Source organism: Schistocerca cancellata, chromosome 9, assembly GCF_023864275.1.
Source record: "Schistocerca cancellata isolate TAMUIC-IGC-003103 chromosome 9, iqSchCanc2.1, whole genome shotgun sequence".
Classification (NCBI taxonomy): Eukaryota; Metazoa; Arthropoda; class Insecta; order Orthoptera; family Acrididae; genus Schistocerca; species Schistocerca cancellata.
The window spans coordinates 299,585,743-299,607,142 of NC_064634.1; the positions used below are offsets into that span (position 1 = coordinate 299,585,743).

The window sequence follows — 21,400 nt, forward strand, 5'->3', positions numbered from 1 at the left end:
CACACTTACATCTTAATATTTCCACCTAGTATATTTCATTAAAAAGAATTGCTCTTTTTTTCAAAATCAGTAGCGTCTATCATGGTCACAATATGAGGTGAAAATTGGACTTACAGAATAACGGGGCATGTTTCGCCCTTGTGGAGAAAGGTGTAAATTATTCAGGCATGAAGGTTTTGAATGCTTACCTACTGTCATCAAAAATCTTTTTCTTGAAACACCAGAATTAGAGCAAACTGATAGAATACCGGGCACAAAAGTCATTCCACTCAATTAATTAGTATTTTTGCATAAATGAGTTGCATGAGTGTGGTTTTGTTGTATAAATGGGATGCCCCTTTAGAGCAAGTACAAATGTAAATTATTTTAAGTAAGGTTTTGAAAACAGCCACAAGTTGCACTTTGTATTTTTTTTTGTTTCCTGGTATTTTCAAAAACTTAAGTTTTAACAGCCATTCTCCATACAACCAATGCCTGCTTCTGATAATTTGTTTTCAGTAAAATATATCATATTGATTTTGAAGTATTAAGATATGACTCATAAGAAAATCCCATAGTGTATTTGCAAATCTGATATCTTGTGTTATATTCCTTATTTATTTTCACCCTATTGTGTGGTTACATGAAAGGATTACGTAATTTCATGAATCTACCACATTATACTCTACTATAGATTATTGAAAATTTTATAAAATGATCTTGACCCTAAACTTGTAAATACTTTCATATCCTAGCAACTTTAATATCGTTGGGACCAATGGAAACAGTAATAAAATAAAATGAAACAACTTGCATGTCTATCACACAACTTATAAGTGACAAAATTGTCCCATAGGACAATATTTTTGGCATTTTTTACATACACTTTGTGCAGCTGATTAAGCAAGTATAAAGCACTGCTTATTTTTCTGTACAACAAATTTCCATTGTTTTCCTACAGAAGCTTGTCATTCATGTGCAGGCCAAGAAATTTACAGTTTTCATTGTCTCTACACGAAATTCCACAATATTTGCTATACATTTGTAGTATGTGTAGCCGGCTTTGAAATCCAATAACTGTGATTTTACGACACCGAGTTTCAGGTCCTGGTTACTACAATATCTAATAATTTCTGATGTCCAATACATTGAAAAACGTGTTCTCTCCTTCTCATTGCCACAATAAAAAGGCAGAGAAGCGTTGTCAGCATAAGTAATTACACAGGAATGAGAATGTTGTACAATGTCATTTACAAATATAATAAAAATAAATGATTTCAATTGCAGGACATATATACAGCCACTTTGGCTCCACAAAATTTTGTCAATTGACCACAGTTTATGACTGTTCTCAGTAATGTGTGTTTTGAAATTATCTCCAGTCCCATGTAAATTAAGTCAATACTGAAACCATTTAGAAATTTTACACATTTGGTTGGCTGTGAACCATCAGTCGTACACTATTTAATTACAGGACGTATATCCAGCCACTTTGGTTGCACAAAATTGACCACAGTTTCGATTGCACTAGAGCAATCTTCATCAGAATAAAAAGTTATGTGGAATACATGTAATCACACCATGGTTTAAAACTTCTGAGCAAAAGTGCTCTTGTCAAACAGAAATGTCATAGGAATAAAAGCTAAAATGTAAAAGTATAACATGATTGTCAACCAGAAGAAATACTCCATGTTATACTTTTATATTTTAGCTTTTATTTCTATGATATTTCTGTTTTATGTGAGCACCTTTGCTCAGACGTTTTAAACCATGGTGTGATTACACGTATTCCATGTAACTTTTTATTCTGATGAAGATTGCTCTAGTGCAATCGAAACTGTGGTCAATTTTGTGCAACCAAAGTGGCTGGATATACGTCCTGTAATTAAATAGTGTACGACTAATGGTTCACAGCCAACCAAATGTGTAAAATTTCTAAATGGTTTCAGTATTGACTTAATTTACATGGGACTGGAGATAATTTCAAAACACACATTACTGAGAACAGTCATAAAGAGAGACCCTTCATGACCCTAATGAAAAACTTTTGGACTATTTGTGGCAAAAGTGATTATGCCTGTCTTGACAATATTACAACAAATTTAAATAGTTGGGACTAAAACATTAGAGTGATCAAGCCAACAGGAAACAACCATGAAGGCAGAGACCAGGTTTTTAAGTATCGCCAGTGAAATCACCACCACACCAAAAATATCAAGGGAACAAAAATGGACTGCACACTTGCACAAACAGCGAGGATTCATCCAGTCTCAAGAAAAACTAACAGGTGCCACTGAGGATGTATTGAATACATGAATATTTGGGTGGCTCTTTCAAAATTTTTGTTAAATTTTCTGAGGCTACCACCCTGATTGATTTCATTCCATGTAAAAATGAGCTGTGTGAAATTTGGGGTCCGTGGGATAACAGGACGAGGAGCCCTCTTGGCCTACAAAATCGGAAAAAAACAGGGAAAAAAATAAAACTAACAGCTTTGCAAAATGCTGCTTCTGCATGATAAATTCGTTCATTATCTAATGCAGGACGACTGTTTACTTTATTTTTGATAGCTAAATAATTTCTTTTTTCGCAGATCACATTGTCCGGGTGACCCCAATATAGGTAGCGAAAATGTAAAGCAAGCCATGCTGTTCCTTTTTACAACTCAATCTGGGCCACCCTTAAAGGCTTTTAATTTTTAAGGGAAGGTAGCAACCGTAGGACATACAGTATTTTCCATTACAGGAGATAACATACTTGGTTATTACTTGCAAGGAATAACTGGAAGTAAACTGCCATGGGGAAAATAAATGGTTACATTTTGCATATGTCTAAATTATCTGTGTATCAGAGTGCCACACAAGCTGTGTGGAAAGACATGAGTTTTTGGGAAAAACTAGACATTCTGCCATAGGAGCTATGAAACTGTATGCCAAAGTTAGGAACTCCAAAATTATGCTGGAAGAGCGTTGGAGGAACTGGAGAGCATGGTGTATGCTAATGCTTTGAAGATCATTATTATTGAAGTACATACTTGGATTTTGATCAGTCAACGATTGAAGGAAAGGTCAAGGGTGGTGCCTGGAATCAATGATTCTGATATCTTGTACTCGACTTCAGAAACACTGAAAATCGTTAACGCCATCTGTCGTCTCCCGTTCTGTATCTGTGGCTACTTTTGACATTAAATATTTTTCCTGAATAAAACCGAAAATGTTAATTGAACTGAATCATGACAAAAACTAATGTCTTTAATAATAAATAAATAAATACAAAATGTGTACACTTCAAATACAAATCATTTGTCTGCAAAGGAATTTTCAGGTTTTATTAATGTCGTGACATATTCATATAGACAGGGTGAAGCTGAGTATTTCCGGAATATTTTCTGAGTATTTTGGTACAAGAGACCCGTGGTCTGCAGTAGTGTGTTACAGAGTTAACAGCATTTAATATGATTTCTTAACCCCATTTATCTGAATTGTAATTAAAATATATGTACAACAATGCGAACGTCGACGGTCAGCGCCCTGCGTGTTGTTTGGAAGCAAACTTGTTCCACTCAATTAGGGTATGTGCTACTGACAACAGTAACACCCACTTCATGACTTCGTTCTCAAGCTTGTAATCAGTAGAGCCCCAGCCGCCCAGGAGGGGGAATTAGCAGCAGTAGTTGTTTCTGTTTGCACAGAGTGTTTAGTGTTTTCTCACGAGATTCTGAAAAGTGAATAATATTTGTGTTTTTGTCTGTCGTGATTGGTGTTTGATTACATTTTCTATATTCCTGTGTTGCTATTTCGTGCATTAGCTTTTGTGTGAGCTGACTTTTTTGTGTAGCTTCACGTCGCCATTAAGGTATTAGAGCTACTGTTGCAAATAGTACTTGTGGCTCATGTCAGCACCAGTGCGCCTTTTTCTTGGGTTCTGAGGCCATCCTGTCCGTACAGGATGTGATGAAGGCTCGTTTTCGATGTGGGTTTATAATTTTCAGTATTGTACCAAGAACTAGTCGGGGACCTTAGAAATGGGAAGTCTCAACCAGAGGATCCATCAACTTTGTGACCGTCTTGGCTGCAGATTTCTAAACCTGCGTTAAGATGTGCGGAATTGTCGGCGATCTCTCGATAGGTCAGGTGTTCACCATCCAGCGGGAGTAGCTAATCAGATAACAGGGTAACGAAATCAGATCGGATAAAAAGTAGATACTTCAAATGTCAACATTTTAACAGTCAATAGTCGAAGCATGAGCAATTTGCGGCTGTTTGTTGATGATGCTGTGGTGTATCGGGAAGTGTCGTCGTTAAATGACTGTATCGACTGTATTTTGGTGTGACGAATGGTAGCTTTGTCTAAATGCAGAAATATGTAAGTTAATGCAGATGAGTAGGAAAAATAATCTTCTAATGTTCGAATACAGTATAGTGGTGTGCTGCTTGATAGGAAACTGTAGCCCACCTATGAAGGATATCGAATGTGGAACACTAGTGAAACCCATTCTTGTGCACTACTCGAGTGTTTGGGATCCACATCAGGTCGGACCAGAGGGAGGCAGCGAAGCAATTCAGATGTGTGCTGGTATATTTGTTACTGGCAGGTCTGATAAATCCATGAGCTTTGGGGTAATACTCTGTGAATTCAAATGGGAATCCCTGGAGGGAAGATAATGTTCTTTTCGCTAAATACTATTGAGAAAATTTAGAGAAAGGGCATTGTAATAGAGTGCGGAACGAGTCTACTGCCTCCAACGTATTTTTGACATAAAGATCACGATGACAAGATAGAGAAATTAGGGCTCGAACGGAAGTATACAGTCATTTTTCCTTAGCTCCATCTGCAATTGGGTCAGGAACGAGAATGACCAGTAGTGGTACAAGGTACCCTCCGCCACCCAGTGTGGTGGTATGCGGAGTATGTAGATGTAGATGCAGTGTTAGTTGTACATTAATAGTGATACACAACACTTCAGATAGGTTTATCGATGGATGACTAGTTGGTCAGTATGCATCTCGTGTCTGGGTCAGTGAATGCAACAGAAGGGCAATACAAATGCACTACACTGAGCTGTTTCCTCAGTGATAGCAACCACATCATAGTACCGTTATGAGGTTGGGGCTGGGAGGTGACTGAGAAAACAGCTGCATGAAGGCCAGGGTGGAGCAATGCTTTCTTCGTCTGGACATGTGTTGGGAGTGGATGTGGTGACTGAAATCGAGTGGCAGATCGCTAGTACGACATCCCTGAACAAATTAGACTTTTATTAATGTTAGGTACAGAGATCTGGTAGCCGCTCGTGTGGAAGTCGTTGGCCCTGGGGTGATGTAGTGGGCAACAGAAGCTCAGCAAGCCGCTGTGTTCAAGACTGCCTGGGCAGTGGCGTGCATAGGCAGCATCACCCGTTGATGTCAGCAAGACAACAGTAGCTGACAGGGACCTAGCACTGTGGCTGATGAGTTACAACTACAAACAGGCTGGTTGCCTGGCTCATGCCATAGAACACAGCACAGGGAAGGAAAGTACTCAAACTATAGCCCCCAGGATGACCGACTTCGAAGGTGTTTGCCCACCCTGGGTGGTGGTCAGCGACATGGTGTCCCAAAAGTACGGGAATGCAGTGACAGAGTAGCCAACAGCTACCACTCCTAACTTGTGCACATATCCCATCAAGGAGGTGGACACACTCAGAAGGTGACTTGGTGGTCTAAAGATGCTGTCATGTAGTCCACAAACAATCTTCTGCTCAGGCAAATACTTGCAGTTGCTGGAGCTTAAGTCCAGAGCATGTGACAAGCTGAATGCTAGTATATTGCGGGCAGTCTTCGTCCCAAAGTTGGAAGCTGGTGCTGGTGGCATAGCTCAGCATTATGTGAATACCTGTATACTGTCTTAAAACATCTGAGCACACTTAGAGAGAGGGTCTGATTCAAGTACTATTTATGTGAACCAGTCCAGCTAGCGTTCGCCTATATCTAGCACTTCCAATCGAAAACGAAAACAAGTTACCATGCTCGCTCGCTCCGTGATCATAATTTGACTACTTTTCTCGTCTGGTCTGACTTTCCGGAAGCGCTATAGTAGATAGAAGGTTCCTCAACTTCGCTTTTTAGAAGCGATGGTGGGAGTTTATTGTACTGTCGATGTACTCTTATCTTATCAGCGCGATTTGGATATTGTAACATCCTTCAGTTTCCATTCAGGTGCGCTACGAATCCTGATTTGTTTTCCAACATGATTAGTGCTCCGTCTGTAGACACATAAACTAATAATTCCTTGACTTGCTTACATTTTCTACACTTTCTTCATCGCCGGTAAGAATGTCACATTCAGGTATGTGACCATGATATCTACACATTCACAGAGCACTAACTAACATGCTAAAAAATCTTTACAAAGGCTATGAACTTCATCTGTCATAACCTGTGCAGGACGTATGATTGTCATATTTGATAACAGCACCACATGAATTGTCAACCTCGAGTGGACATAAATATTCAGCTACAACTACCAAGCATTCTTTTATTAAATTGCCATCTAAATCTACATCTATACTCTGCAAACCAACGTGAGATGCCTGGCAGAGAGTACATCCCATTGTGCCAGATATTAGGGTTTCTTCCTGTTCCATTCATGTATGGAGCGCAGGAAGAATAATTGTTTGAATGCCTCTGTGCATGCAGTAGTTATTCTAATCTTATCCTCACGATTCCTGTGTGAGCGATACAATTGGGGTTGTAGTATACTCCTAGAGTCATCATTTAAAGCTAGTTCTTGAAACTTTATTAACAGGCTTTCTCGGGATAATTCACATCTATCTTCAAGAGTCTGCCAGTTCCGTTCCTTCATTAGCTCTGGGGCACTATTCCACGGATTAAATAAACCTGTGACCATTCGTGCTGCCTTTCTCTGTAAACGTTCAATATCCCGAACCTGGAGTAGGTCCCACACACTTGAGTGATATTCTAGAATGGGTCACATGAGTGATTTGTAAGCAATCTCCTTTGTAGATTTATTGCACTTCCCCAGTATTCTACCAATAACCGAAGTCTACCACCTGCTTTACTCAAATCTGAACATATGTGATCATTACATTTAATATCCCAACAAAGTGTTACACTCAGGCATTTGTATGAGTTGACCGAGTCCAACGGATATTCGTTGATATTATAGTCATAATCTACATCTACATGGATACTCAGCAAATTACATTTAAGTGCCTGGGAGAGGGTTCAACGAATCACCTTCACAATTCTCTATTATTCCAATGCCGTACAGCGCGCGGAGAGAACGAACACCGATATCTTTCCGTAAGAGCTCTGATTTCCCTTATTTTATCGTGGTGATCGTTTCTCCCTATGTAGGTCGGTGTCAACAAAATATTTTCGCATTCTGAGGAGAAAGTTGGTGATTGGAATTTCCTGAGAAGATTCCGTCGCAACGAAAAACGCCTTTCTTTTAATGATGTCCAGCCCAAATCCTCTATTATTTCTGTGACACTCTCCATATTTCGTTATAGTACAAAGCGTGCTGCCCTTCTTTGAACTTTTTCGATGTACTCCGTCAGTCCTATCTGGTAAGGATCCCACAACGCGCAGCAGTACCCTAAAAGAGGACGGACAAATATAGTGCAGGCAGTCTCCTTAGTAGATCTGTTACATTTTCTAAGTGTTCTGCGAATAAAATGGGCGGCTGGAGTGGCCGAGCGGTTCTAGGCGCTTCAGTGTGGTCGCAGGTTCGAATCCTGCCTCTGGCATGGATGTGTGTGATGTCTTTAGGTTAGTTAGGTTTAAGTAGTTCTAAATTCTAGGGGACTGATGACCTCAGATGTTAAGTCCCATAGTGCCCAGAGCCATTTGAACCATTTGAACCAATAAAACACAGTCTTCCCCACAACACTTTCTATGTGTTCCGTCTAATTTAAGTTGTACGTAATTGTAATACCTAGGTATTTAGTTGAATTTACGGCTTTTAGATTAGACTGATTTATCGTGTAACAGAAGTTCAACGAATTTCTTTTAGCACTCATGTGGATGACCTCACACTTTTCGTTATTTAGGGTCAACTGCCAATTTTCACATCATTCAGATATCTTTTCTAAATCGTTTTGCAATTTGTTTTGACCCTCTGAAGACTTAATTAGTCGACAAACGACAGCGTCATCTGCAAACAACCTCAAGTTTTCTCCCAAATCGTTTATATAGATAAGGAACAGCAAAGGGCCTATAACACTACCTTCGGGAATACCATAAATCACTTCTGTTTAACTCAATGACTTTCAGTCAATTATTACGAACTGTGACCTCTCTGTCAGGAAGTCACAAATTCACTCACATAAGTGAGACGATATTCCATAAGCATGCAATTTCACTGCAAGGCGCTTGTGTGGTACAGTGTCAAAAGCCTTCTGGAAATCCAGAAATACGGAATCGATCAGAAATCCCTTGTCAATAGCACTCAACACGTCATGTGAATAAAGAGCTAGTTGTGTTTCACAGGAGCGATGTTTTCTAAACCCATGTTGACTGTGTGTCAATAGACCGTTTTCTTCGAGGCAAGTCATAATGTTTGAACACAATATATGTTCCAAAATCCTGTTGCATATCGATGTTAACGATATGTGCCTCTAATTTAGTGGATTACTCCTACAACCTTTCTTGAGTATTGGTGTGACCTGTGCATTTCCAGTCCTTGGGTACGGATCTTTCGTCAAGCGAACGGTTGTATATGATTGTTAAGTATGGAGCTAATGCATCAGCATACTCCGAAAGGAACCTAACTGGTATAAAGTCTGGACCAGAAGGTACTACGTTTTTTTCGTTTGGTGATTGCATTTCTGAACGTTTAAAGCAAGTTTCCAAGCTCTGCGCCACCTTGAAATCTTATCAAGATCTGACTGAATATTTATGCAGGTTCTTTCTGATAGTACGTCATTATAGGTATCTGCATCATCTGCAAAAACACAGATTTTACTGTTAATATTTTCTGCAAGGTCATAAATATATAACGTGAGCAGAAAGAGTCCCAACGCACTTCCCTGGGCCACATCCAAGGTTACTTCTACATCTGATGATGACTCCCATCCAAGATAACAGGTTGTGTCCTCTCTACTAAAAAGTCCTCAATCCCATCACAAATTTCACTTGATACCCCATGTGATCCTACTTTTGACATAAGTGTAGGTGGGGTACTAAGTCAAATGCTTTTCGGAAATCAAGAAATACAGTATTTACCTGATTGCGAAAACACACTTGACCTCTTAGCCACAAACGATCGAGAGCTAATAGAGAGCATCATGACTGATACAGGGATTAGTGATCACAAGGTCGTTGTAGCTAGGCTCAATACCGTTTCTCCCAAATCCACCAGAAACAAACCAAAATAATTTTATTTAAAAAAGCGGATAAAGTGTCACTAGAAGCCTTCCCAAGAGACAATCTCCATTCCTTCCAAACTGACTATGCAAATGTAGACGAGATGTGGCTCAAATTCAAAGATATAGTAGCAACAGAGAGTCATACCTCATAAATTGGTAAGAGATGGAACTGATTCCCCATGGTACACAAAACAGGTCCGAACGCTGTTGCAGAGGCATGCGAAGTTCAGAAGAACGCGAAATCCCGAAGATTGGCTAAAATTTACAGACGCGCGAAATTTGGCACGGACTTCAATGCGAGATGTCTTTATTAGGTTCCACAACGTAACATTGTCTCGAAATATGGTAGAAAATCCGAAGAAATTCTGGCCGTATGTAAAGTACACAAGCGGCAAGACGCAGTCAATACCTTCGCTGCGCATTGCCGATGGTATTGTTATCGAAGACTGTGCCGCTAAAGCGGAGTTATTGAACGCAGTTTTCCCAAATTCCTTCACCAGGGAAGACGAATGGAATATTCCAGAATTTGAAACACGAACAGCTGCTAGCATGAGTTTCTTAGAAGTAGATACCTTAGGGGTTGCGAAGCAACTCAAATCACTTGATACAGACAAGTCTTCAGGTCCAGATTGTATACCGATTAGGTTCCTTTCAGATTACGCTCATACAATAGCTCACTACTTAGCAATCATATACAACCGCTGGCTCACCGATAGATCTGTACCTATAGATTGGAAAATCTCGCAGGTCGCACCAGTGTTTAAGAAGGGTAGTAGGAGTAATCCATCGAACTACAGACCTGTATCATTGACGTCGGTTCGCAGTAGGGTTTTGGAGCATATACTGTATTCAAACATTATGAATCACCTCGAAGGGAACGATCTATTGATACGTAATCAGCATGGTTTGAGAAAACATCGTTCTTGTGCAACGCAACTAGCTCTTTATTCGCACGAAGTAATGGCCGCTATCTCAAGTTGATTCCGTATTTCTAGATTTCCGGAAAGCTTTTGACACCGTTACTCACAAGCGACTTCTAAACAAGCTGGGTATCGTCTCAGTTGTGCGACTGGATTCGTGATTTCCTGTCAGGAAGATCGCAGTTCGTAGTAATAGACGGCAAATCATCGAGTAAAACTGAAGTGATATCAGGTGTTCCCCAGGGAAGCGTCCTGGGACCTCTGCTGTTCCTGATCTATATAAATGACGTGGGTGACAATCTGAGCAGTTCTCTTAGGTTGTTCGCAGATGATGCTGTAATTTACCGTGTAGTAAGGTCATCCGAAGACCAGTATCAGTTGCAAAGCGATTTAGAAAAGATTGCTGTATGGTGTGGCAGTTGGCAGTTGACGTTAAATGACGAAAAGTATGAGGTGATCCACATGAGTTCCAAAAGAAATCCGTTGCAATTCGATTACTCGATAAATAGTACAATTCTCAAGGCTGTCAATTCAACTAAGTACCTGGGTGTAAAAATTACGAACAACTTCAGTTGGAAAGACCACATAGATAATATTGTGGGGAAGGCGAGCCAAAGGTTGCGTTTCATTGGCAGGACACTTAGAAGATGCAACAAGTCCACTAACGAGACAGCTTACACTACACCCGTTCGTCCTCTGTTAGAATATTGCTGCGCGGTGTGGGATCCTCACCAGGTGGGATTGACGGAGGACATCGAAAGGATGCAAAAGGGCAGCTCGTTTTGTATTATCACGTAATAGAGGAGAGAGTGTGGCAGATATGATACGCGAGTTGGGATGGAAGTCATTAAAGCAAAGACGTTTTTCGACGCCGCGAGATATATTTACGAAATTTCAGTCACCAACTTTCTCTTCCGAATGCGAAAACATTTTGTTGAGCCCAACCTACATAGATAGGAATGACCATCAAAATAAAATAAGAGAAATCAGAGCTCGAACAGGAAGGTTTATGTGTTCGTTTTTCCCGCGCGCTGTTCGGGAGTGGAATGGTAGAGAGATAGTATGATTGTGGTTCGATGAACCCTCTGCCAAGCACTTAAATGTGAATTGCAGAGTAGTCATGTAGATGTAGATACCTTGATCAAAATCTTTCAGTATGTCATGAGAGAAAAGTGCGAGTTGGGTTTCACATGATCGATGTTTTCGAAATCCATGTTGGTTTTCATTGAGAAGGTCATTCTGTTCAAAATACCTCATTACATTTGAGCTTAGAGTATCTTCTAAGATGCTACAACAAATCGATGTCAAGGATTGGAAGGTAGTTTTGTGGTTCACATCGATGACCCTTCTTAAAGACGGTTGTGACCTGTGCCTTTTCCAAGAATTGGGCACAGTATTTTATTAGTGGGATCTACCATAATGAGATTTTCACTCTGCAGCGGAGTGTGCGCTGATATGAAACTTCCTGGCAGATTAAAACTGTGTGCTGGACCGAGACTCGAACTCGGGACCTTTGCCTTTCGCGGGCAAGTGCTCTACCAATTGAGTTACTCTAGCACGACTCAGTTGGTAGAGTAGCTCAATTGGTAGACCACTTGCCCGCGAAAGGCAAAGGTCCCGAGTTCGAGTCTCGGTCCGGCACACAGTTTTAATCTGCCGGGAAGTTTCATATCAGCGCACACTCCGCTGCAGAGTGAAAATCTCATTCTGGAAACATCCCCCAGGCTGTGGCTAAGCCATGTCTCCGCAATATCCTTTCTTTCAAAAGTTCTGCAAGGTTCGCAGGAGAGCTTCTGTAAAGTTTGGAAGGTAGGAGACGAGGTATTGGCAGAAGTAAAGCTGTGAGGACGGGGCGTGAGTCGTGCTTGGGTAGCTCTTTGGTAGAGCCCTTGCCCGCGAAAGGCAAAGGTCCCGAGTTCGAGTCTCGGTCCGGCACACAGTTTTAATCTGCCAGGAAGTTTCAGGACCTACCATAGATTATAGTTATAGTTAAAAGAGGGGCTAACTCAGTCGCAAATTCAATATACAATATGACAGGGATTCCATCGGGGCCTGGAGCTTTGTCCACTTTAACGATTTCAGCTGTTTCTTAACACCACTAACACTACTACTTATTTCATTCATCTTTTCAGTGGTAAGAGGGTTAAATTGGGGCACTTTCCCTGAGTTTTCTTTTGCAAAGGTATATTTGGAAACGGAATTAAGCACTTCAGCTTTTGTTTTTCTACCCTCAATTTCAGTTCCCGTCTCATTCGTTAGAAACTGGACACTAACTTCGGCCTTTACATACGACCAGAATTTCTTTGGGTGCTCTGAAAGATCACTTGACAATATTTTACCAACGGTTGTCATTGAAGGCGTCACACATTGCTCCTTTGACAGCCAAGTGCATATCATTCGGCATCTCTCTATGTGTGGCCCAATGTTTTATTTTATATCTATTATGCAGTAATTTCTGTTTAGAAGTTTCTTTACAGTGACTGTATACCACGAAGGTCTCCCATTATGAACTGTTCCACTGGGTACGTATCTATCCAGTGCATGGTCAACTATTCTTTTAAACTTGAGCAAGAGTTCCTCTACATGCCCCTGCTCTGTGCTGGAAGTTTCGAGTTCCTCACTCGCATATGACCTTATGGATTTTTTAATCTAGTATACCGCATATATATATATATATATATATATATATATATATATATATATATATATATATATATATATTGCTGCTTCTTTTAGTTGTCCTTTGTACTTTGGTTGTTGCCACAACTGCATCATGGTCACTGATACCAGTTTCGATGTGGGCGTCCTCAAAGAGGCCATGTATGTCTATTTGTTGCCATTAAATCCAGTATATTTCCATCATGAGTGGGGTTCCTAACTATCTCTCTACATAGTTTTCAGAGACGGTATTTAGTAAAGTTTCACAGGATGTCTTATCATTCCCACCACTAACAAAATCGTAATTTTCCCAATTAATTATTGGATGATTTAAGTCTCCATCGATGATTACAGGAGGACTGAGGAACTTACGTACAAGCGGAGTGAGGTTTTCTCTATAGTTTTCATTTACATCAGGAGACGAGTCTGGCAGGCGATAGAAGGATCCAATTGTTTTATGGTGACCCTTGATACTGGGTCTTCCCCAAACAATATCACATGCAGCTTCAGTTTCTACTGCAGTTCTAGTGCAACAAATACACCACCACCATTTGCCATTTGTCTATCCTTTCGATATTCACTTAAATTTCCCCCAAAAATCTCAATGCAACCAATATCAGGTTTCAACCAGCTTACTGTACCTAGTATTACGTGAGCTTCACTGCTTTTCATGGGCGCCTCAAACTTTGGCACTTTGTTGCGAGTGCTTCGGTAGTTTACCATTAGGATTTTAATACTCTCACCTGTGGGAGGTATTTCTTTTGATTTTACACTGATAATTCTAGGTTTCCTACAGCTATCGTTATCTGGATTGGATGAAGAGCTGCCTGACCTAAGTAACCCTTGTGTGCACCCCACACACAGTCAGCTACCTGATGTGTGGTGCACATCTGCCCCATTGAGGAGGACCCTACAGTTCTCAGCCCTATGGCGCAAGTCCTGGAAGTTGCAACCTAGATTGTCACAGAACTTTCGAAGCCTCTGGTTTAGTCCTCCCACTCGATCTCAGAACCAAAGGCCCACTATCAGTTCTGGGGACAAAGCTGCAAATTGTGAGCTTCGTTGTAATTCCATGCACAAGACTGGTCTTCTCAACCTTCCTGTCAGTCGCTGGAATGACCCAAGAGTGATCTCGGAGCCTAGACGACAGGCATCATTTGTTCCAACGTTGCCATATTCTGCAGTCGGGTGCGCCGTGTTCCCTCAATGGCTGCTGGAACAGCCTCTTCAACATGCTGAATGAGGCCCCCGTGCATATGTACTTTCTTGTCCCTTGCTACCATTTCCCTGAAGGGTGCCATAATTCGCTGTATGTTTGAACTGCCGACAGTTAATGGACCCACACACTTTTGCATACCTGACAAAACTCGTTTGCCCATAGCAGGTGAAGTGAGTCCCACTGACCCAGTTTCAGTTTCAGTGAAAGGCAGCACCTCAGACTCGTTGGTTAGGGGGATTGGTCCAACACTCTGAGTCCTCCCGGATCCCTGTCCACCCTGTACAGGTCGCCTAGATCTACCACTGATACGCCACTTGCAGTGAGGTGGACGAGTAATGACAGACCCTGTACTTTCACTATCTGTGAAAAGGTGCAAAAACTTCACCAAAAGTATTGCAGTTTTGTAGCTCATCTGCAAGGCATACTCACCTGATTTTTCTTGCTGTTCCTCCTCCACCTCAGAGAGATTCCTTTACAATTTTAAAACCTCCTGTACACTTTCAGGTCATCCACATTTTCCGTTTCCGTATTCTCTGACGTGGTAAGATGTTTAGTGCCTTTGTAAATTCAACTTTCTGAAAGCATTCAATGTCTTACGATACACTAAACATTTTGCGAATACTTCTTTTAGTGTAAAATGATCAGATTCTTCGTACTACAGATTGAACTGTGAAGACATTGTCGGTGTTACACAATGCTGACTCGCCACTGCTACTATTAGATGACGCCGCTGTCAAAACCGACCCTCTCCTATTTCACAGTTAGCGATTCTCATGTACTGTCACAACCTAATAAGGTATCCCACTCCCCAATAAGCCACAATTGCTCTGCTCGCGAGCAAGAGCCGAAACAAGCGAAAATGCTTACGCTCAGCGAATTGTTAAACCCTGTTGTAAAAAGTAACAGCTCCCTTAGAGCACACCCGAAATTAACTTTACACCACGCAGCCTAAAATAATGCTCGACTGTGTAGGATCCATGCAAAATAGAATTAACTTAGGAAATTGAATGTATGCAAAGAATGGCAGCAGAAATGGTCACAGGCTTGTTGGACCCTTGGGAGAGCATCGCAGAGATGCTGAAAAATCTCTACTGGCATAAAGCTTGAAGATAGGATTAACTATAAAGATGCATATCCCATGAGAGCCTACTTACAAAGTTTCAAGAACCGGCATCATAGAGGAATGTAAGAATATACTACACGGTCCAGTCACATTAATATGACCATGGCGAATGTTCGACCTCAACGTACAATAACCACTCACAGAGGCTGGAGGCAGCATTAGCAGTAGAGGGTACATAAAAGCGTGTCAGGGGGATGCGCAAAGCAGTGCAGCCGTTGTCGTAATGCGGAAACCGACGTGCAAAAGGGCATGATCATTGGGTTTCGGGGCAAGGGTGGAAGCATTTCCGCAATGGCTAAGTTTGTAAACTGTTTGCGTGCCGCCGTGGTTAAAGTTCACTCATGATCGTAAATTAAGCATAATGCTGATACATGGTGAAAAAACGATCTGGTGGGCGGTTTGCGGTTTTAAATCACCTCGGGATATGACCATGCGGTTCATTTGATCTGCGGTCGTCGCACGGTGGCGCTGGGAGCAGTCCACGTACGCAGAGGTGTGTTGGTGCATATCAGAGTATGGTGCAGCGAGTAAATGTGCAGCCGTTTTCAGATGTGCTCATGGTGACTGTGTGGCTCAAAGAACACACATTGATGACGTTATGAGGGGTAGAATACTAATACTAGAGCGACTGGAGGCTGGTCAAACACAGCAGGTCGTAGCACGGGCCCTCCGTGTGCCACAAAGTGTGCTCTCAGGATTATGACAACGATTCCAGCAGACAGGAAACGTGTCCAGGCGCTACAGTACGGGATGTCCACAGTGTACCACACCACAAAAAGACCGATATCTCACCATCAGTGCCCGCAGACGGCCAGAGTACTGCAGACAGCCTCGCTCCGGACCTTAACCGCAGCCACTGGAACAGTTGTCTCCAGACACACAGTCTACGGACGACTGAACAGACGTGGTTTATTCGCCCGGAGACCTGCAAGGTGCGAACTGTAACAGGTCAGGTGTATCGGGACATCATTTTGCACCAGTATGTCCGCCGTTTCAGGGGTGCAGTGGGTCCCACCTCCTCCTGATGGACGATAACGCACGGCCCCACCGACCTGCCATCATTGAGGAGTACCTTGAAACAGAAGATATCAGGCGAATGGAGTGGCCTGCTTGTTCTCCAGATCTAAACCCCATCGAGCACGTCTGGGATGCTCTCGGTCGACGTATCACTGCACGTCTTCAAACCCCTAGGACACTTCAGGAGCTCCGGCAGGCACTGGTGCAAGAATGGGAGGCTATACCTCAGCAGCTGCTCGACCACCTGATCCAGAGTATGCCAACCTGTTGTGCGGCCTGTGTACGTGTGCGTGGTGATCATATTCGATATTGATGTCGGAATACATGTGCAGGAAACAGCGGTGGTTTGTAGCAAATGTGTTTCGGGACGTTTTTCTCAACTTATCACCAATACCATGGACTTACAGATCTGTGTCGTGTGTGTTCCCTATGTGCCTATGCTATTAGCACCAGTTTTTGTAGTGCCACGTTGTGTGACACCACATTTTGCAATTATCCTTAATTTATGACATGAGTATATATCGTGCACTGCAAAATGGCGCTATCCAAAATCGGCGCTGAGGCAACTGTTGTGCACCACGAACTGCAGACGAGAGGGCTAAACGATGGCGGCGAAGACATGTACAGGTGAGTAGATGTGCATCTGTTGAGCAACTGAACGCCCAAATGAACCAAGGAGCTATCAACAGTGTCTCCTCAACGACCGTTCAGCTAACGTAGCAGCATAGGGCCTCTGCAGAAGGCGCCTGTTTCAGGCATTCAAGATGACTGCTGTTCATTGGTGATAGCGGCTGGAGTTTGCACGTCAATACTGCAACTGGATATTCGCTGAGTGGTGACAGGTGGCCTTTTCAAATTAATCACGTTTTATGCTCCACGGAACGTGTAAGACTCGAAATATCTGAAAGCAAACATTCTGTAATAATTGGTGGAAGGGCCCAGGCCAGAGGAAGGATCGTTAAGTTCTGGAGACTGTTTCTGAGGCATTCCCTGGGCGATGTAGTCATTCTGGAAGGTACAATGGATCAACACAAGTATGCATCTATCCCGAACAACTATGTCCACCCCTTGCATGTAGTTTGTTTTTTCTGCGGCACGATGGCATCTACCAGCAGGACAGTGCAATGTGCCACACAGCTTGGAGCGAACGTATATGTTTTGAAGAGCACCAAAGTGCCTGGATTCAAACCCAGTCAAGAATCTGTGGGACCACCTTGATTGAGCTGTATGTGCAACGGATCCTCAACCAAGAAGCCTAGTGGATCTGGCCATAGCAGTAGAATCGGCATGGCTCCACATCGTTCAAGAACCTGATTTATTCTCGTCCTGTAGATCTTGCACTGATCTGTACTGCAAAAGGTAGTTATTTAGGCTTTTGGAAAATGTCACATTAATGTGACTGGACAGTGTAGAGTCCCGAATGTACTAATACCAAGTGGGATCGTGAAGACCAAGATTAGTTTAATTACTGCACTTAGAGGGGCGTTTAAGAATCGTTATTCCCGTCCTTACGTGAATGAAAAAAGAAATGAAGGAAGACTGGGTTTAGCGTCCCGTTAACATCGAGATCATCAGACACAGAGCACATGCTCGGATCATGTCAAGGATGGGGAAGGAAATCGGCCGCCCCTTTCAAAGGAACCATCCTGGCATTTGCCTGGAGCGATACAGGAAAACCACGGAAAACCCATACCTGGATGGTGAGACAAGCGCTTGAACCATCGTCCTCCCGAATGCGAGTCTAGTGTGCTAACCACTGCGCTATCTCGCTCAGTGTGAATGGAACAAGATGAAACCGTAATATTTAGCACTATGGGAAGTACCCTCTGTGATGCACTTCACAATGGTTTACAGAATACAGATGTAGATTTACGAGGGTTTCCCAGAAAGTAATGCACAGCATTTTTTTCTCTGCCGAAAACAATTCTACGAACGCGAAACGTTACGTATGTATTATTTGAAGTCTCCTGAGTGAGCGCGCCAAGTTGCCGCCACTTCAGACAGATAGCGTAGCTGCAGGACACTTTCAAAATGGCGTCTGTAGGTGATGTACGTTACAAGCAGCGTGCTGTCATTGAATTTCTCACTGCAAAGAAAGAAACTGTGGAGAATATTCATAAGCGCTTGTACAAAGTCTATGGAGCTTCTGCTGTCGACAGCAGTACAGTTAGTCACTGGGCACGGAGGGTGAGGTCATCAGAAGGTGGTTCGGCGGAGCTCCACGGTTTGCAGCGGTCGGGAAGACCATCCACGACTGTCACACCTGACAGGTTGCAGCGAGCTGATGTTGTCATTTGCAAGGACAGACGTATTCGTGGAAGACATTTTGAGGACAATGAGGAGGTGATTCACACAGTGAAGCACTGGCTCCGCCACCAGGACAAGGACTGTTACTGACGCAGCATACACGCCCTTGTTTCGCGCTGGAGAATGGCCAAAGACGGGATGAGATTACATGGAGAAATAGGGTGTGCAGATAAAACACCATTCTTTCGTGTTGTAACTCACATTATGTTCAATAAAGAATTGCTGAAGAAAAAAATGGGTGTATTACTTTCTGAGCAACCCTCGTATATCTGACAATTTGGTCCCATAGAGTTTTATATGCTAGGAGCTCTTGAATCTAATAATAAATCTGGTCACAGCTGGAAAGCTCGTATTTTGTTCACTGCATGGAAAGCCTTCTGGAAGTCAAGCAACACAGCCTGGGCTCGTTTCTTCTATGGCGCTCTGTGTTTCATGGAGGAAGAAAGCGAGTTGTGTTTCAAAAGATCTCTGCTTATGGAATTCATCCTGATTTTTATGAAGAAGCTTTTAGTTTTCCAAAAACGTTCGCCAGACTTGACACCTCTGGATTTTTTTCTTGTGGGGATTCGTAAAAGACATTGTTTATAAAGACGTTCTGGCTACACCTGAAGATATGCGAGAGAGAATTGTCAGCGTATGTGCTTCGATAAGTGCTGATGTGGTGAGGAATAGCACTTAATCCATGACAAGAAGATTGCAGCACTGCATTGATACCAATGGTCACCACTTCGAACACCTTCTGTAAATGGACGTTCATACCACCTTTTTGACCTTCGTTGGTTCAAAGACCTTACTATTACACATCATCGGATTCGTCTCGATAGCCGCTATCAGAAAATAAGTACCAAACTATAGCATCCCACTTAAAAAAACAAAGTTTATCTTCATATATCTGACGTGACCCCACCTAGCAACAAAAAGCCAACGTCATATTATGGCCCCCGTTTTCCCACGCAACATTTGTCCCAAAAACTTTTCAGCTACTATCATATTTTTGGAGTCATTCTAAGTGGCAATAGTTAGTGACTCACCCTGTATACTGACGGACAGGGACCATTCAGCATTGCGGGTGATGGTTGTAAATGACCTCATGAAATCAGCGGAAGGAACCACTCGTGAGTTCGAAAGTGCTTCCAGCAGTCTAGTTAGCATAATGACTGCTCGTAGGCAATTAAAAAAGAATGGGGTTCATTGGTCGAGCAGTTTCTCATAGGCCACACATTTCTGTGGTGAATCGTTAGGGACGCTTTAGGTGGTGTAAAGAGCTATACTACCGGGCTGTGGGTGACTGGAAACGAGCGATTTGGAGTGGTGAAATCGAGCTATTCGGTGTGACAGTTGGTTGGTTCTGAGCACATGGGACTTAACATCTATGGTCATCGGTCCCCTAGAACTTAGAACTACTTAAACCTAACTAACCTAAGGACAGCACACAACACCCAGTCATCACGAGGCAGAGAAAATCCCTGGCCCCGCCGGGAATCGAACCCGGGAACCCGGGCGTGGGAAGCGAGAACGCTACCGCACGACCACGAGCTGCGGACTGGTGTGACAGTTGATGGAAGGTCTGGGTGTGGCAACGGCCTGGAGAACGTGACCTGTCATCAGGTGTAGTGCCAACAGTGCAGTCCGGAGAAGACCGTGTTGACGGCAGGGGGTAATTTTTCGTAGTTGGGCTAATAATAATAATTCCGTGCGGCCCTCAGCCTGGTGCAACTTCTTCCATTGGACGCCACTTCACTGACTTGCGTCTCCCTAGCCTACCCCAATTATCCAACTGGGGAAAGTGGACCTATAGTTTAGCGCGAATCGGAACCATATGTCGTTTCTGGCGACTCCTCACATCGTTGAGAGGTGAAGGCTAGATTAAAACAAAAAAAATTCGTGGTCTAACGAGTCTCGACTCCGCGAGCTCTCGGTTTCCAGGTACGCGCTTTACTGCAAGACCACCAGGCACGAAGTGGTAGGGTGTAGTCCCCTTATCAGGCTTAACAAAACCCTAAATACGAAAGTACATGAAAACGTTTTACGGCGTTGTGTACTGCATACCATAGAGGAACAGTTCCGATAAGATGACTGTTTCTATCAGTATGATAATGCACCTTGTCGTAAAGCAGCATCTGTGTGAGGCAACGATTTGTGGACGATAACATTCTAACAATGGATTGGCCTGCTCGGAGTTCCCACCCGAACCCAACACAAGACCTTTGGGGTTGAGTCAGAACGTCGACTTCGCTCCAGACCCCAGCGTCCGCCTCTTCTTTCGCCTCTTGAGGAAGAATGTTCTGCCATCCCTCCACAGGTTTCAAACACCTCGCTGAAAGTGTACTCAGTAGAGTTCAAGCCGTCACAAAAGGGAAGGCTGGACCCTCCCCATATTAATGACCACTAACAGATGTCCAGATATTTTTAATCACATAGTGAAAATATTGTAAACTGTTTTCTGTTTTACGATGCATGGCCACAAAGTCAAAGTATTATCTTATGGATTTTTATGGAAATATGACTCAAATTTTTACCTGCGCATTTTCACCAAAGCAGAAGCCGCCAAATAAAGGCCACAAACTGAGGCAGATCTACGTAACGCCAAAAAAGTCAATGAAGTCCCTGAAAATTAAGTTGGAGCTGCAAAACGCATTGGAAAATAAAACATTATGATTGAATGCAGAGTATTACTAGCAGAAATATTCCTAATTTTTCACGATACTATATAATATGTTCAAATTCTCTTCTAAGTCTTTTGCAGTTCGGGTAATTTCCAAGAATGATTGCCTATCGAAGTCGCGGGGTCCAAACGATACATATCGAGC

The 21,400-nt window shown here is 42.7% G+C and overlaps 1 protein-coding gene across 2 annotated transcripts in view; it reads right to left on the reverse strand.

The window, feature by feature from the left end:
- The window catches only part of LOC126100287 (cyclin-dependent kinase 12-like), a 182,987-nt gene that overhangs the window by 82,121 nt on the left and 79,466 nt on the right, over nt 1-21,400 (reverse strand). Inside the window, exon 1 of one of the 2 annotated variants that reach the window (XM_049910890.1) lies at nt 21,110-21,132. The exons of the other annotated variant lie outside the window; for it this stretch is intronic. Within the exon in view, the coding sequence (XP_049766847.1) occupies nt 21,110-21,117 (8 nt within the window). The 5' untranslated portion in view covers nt 21,118-21,132. Of the gene's footprint in view, nt 1-21,109; nt 21,133-21,400 lie in introns of those variants that run through there. 2 annotated transcript variants of the gene reach the window in all.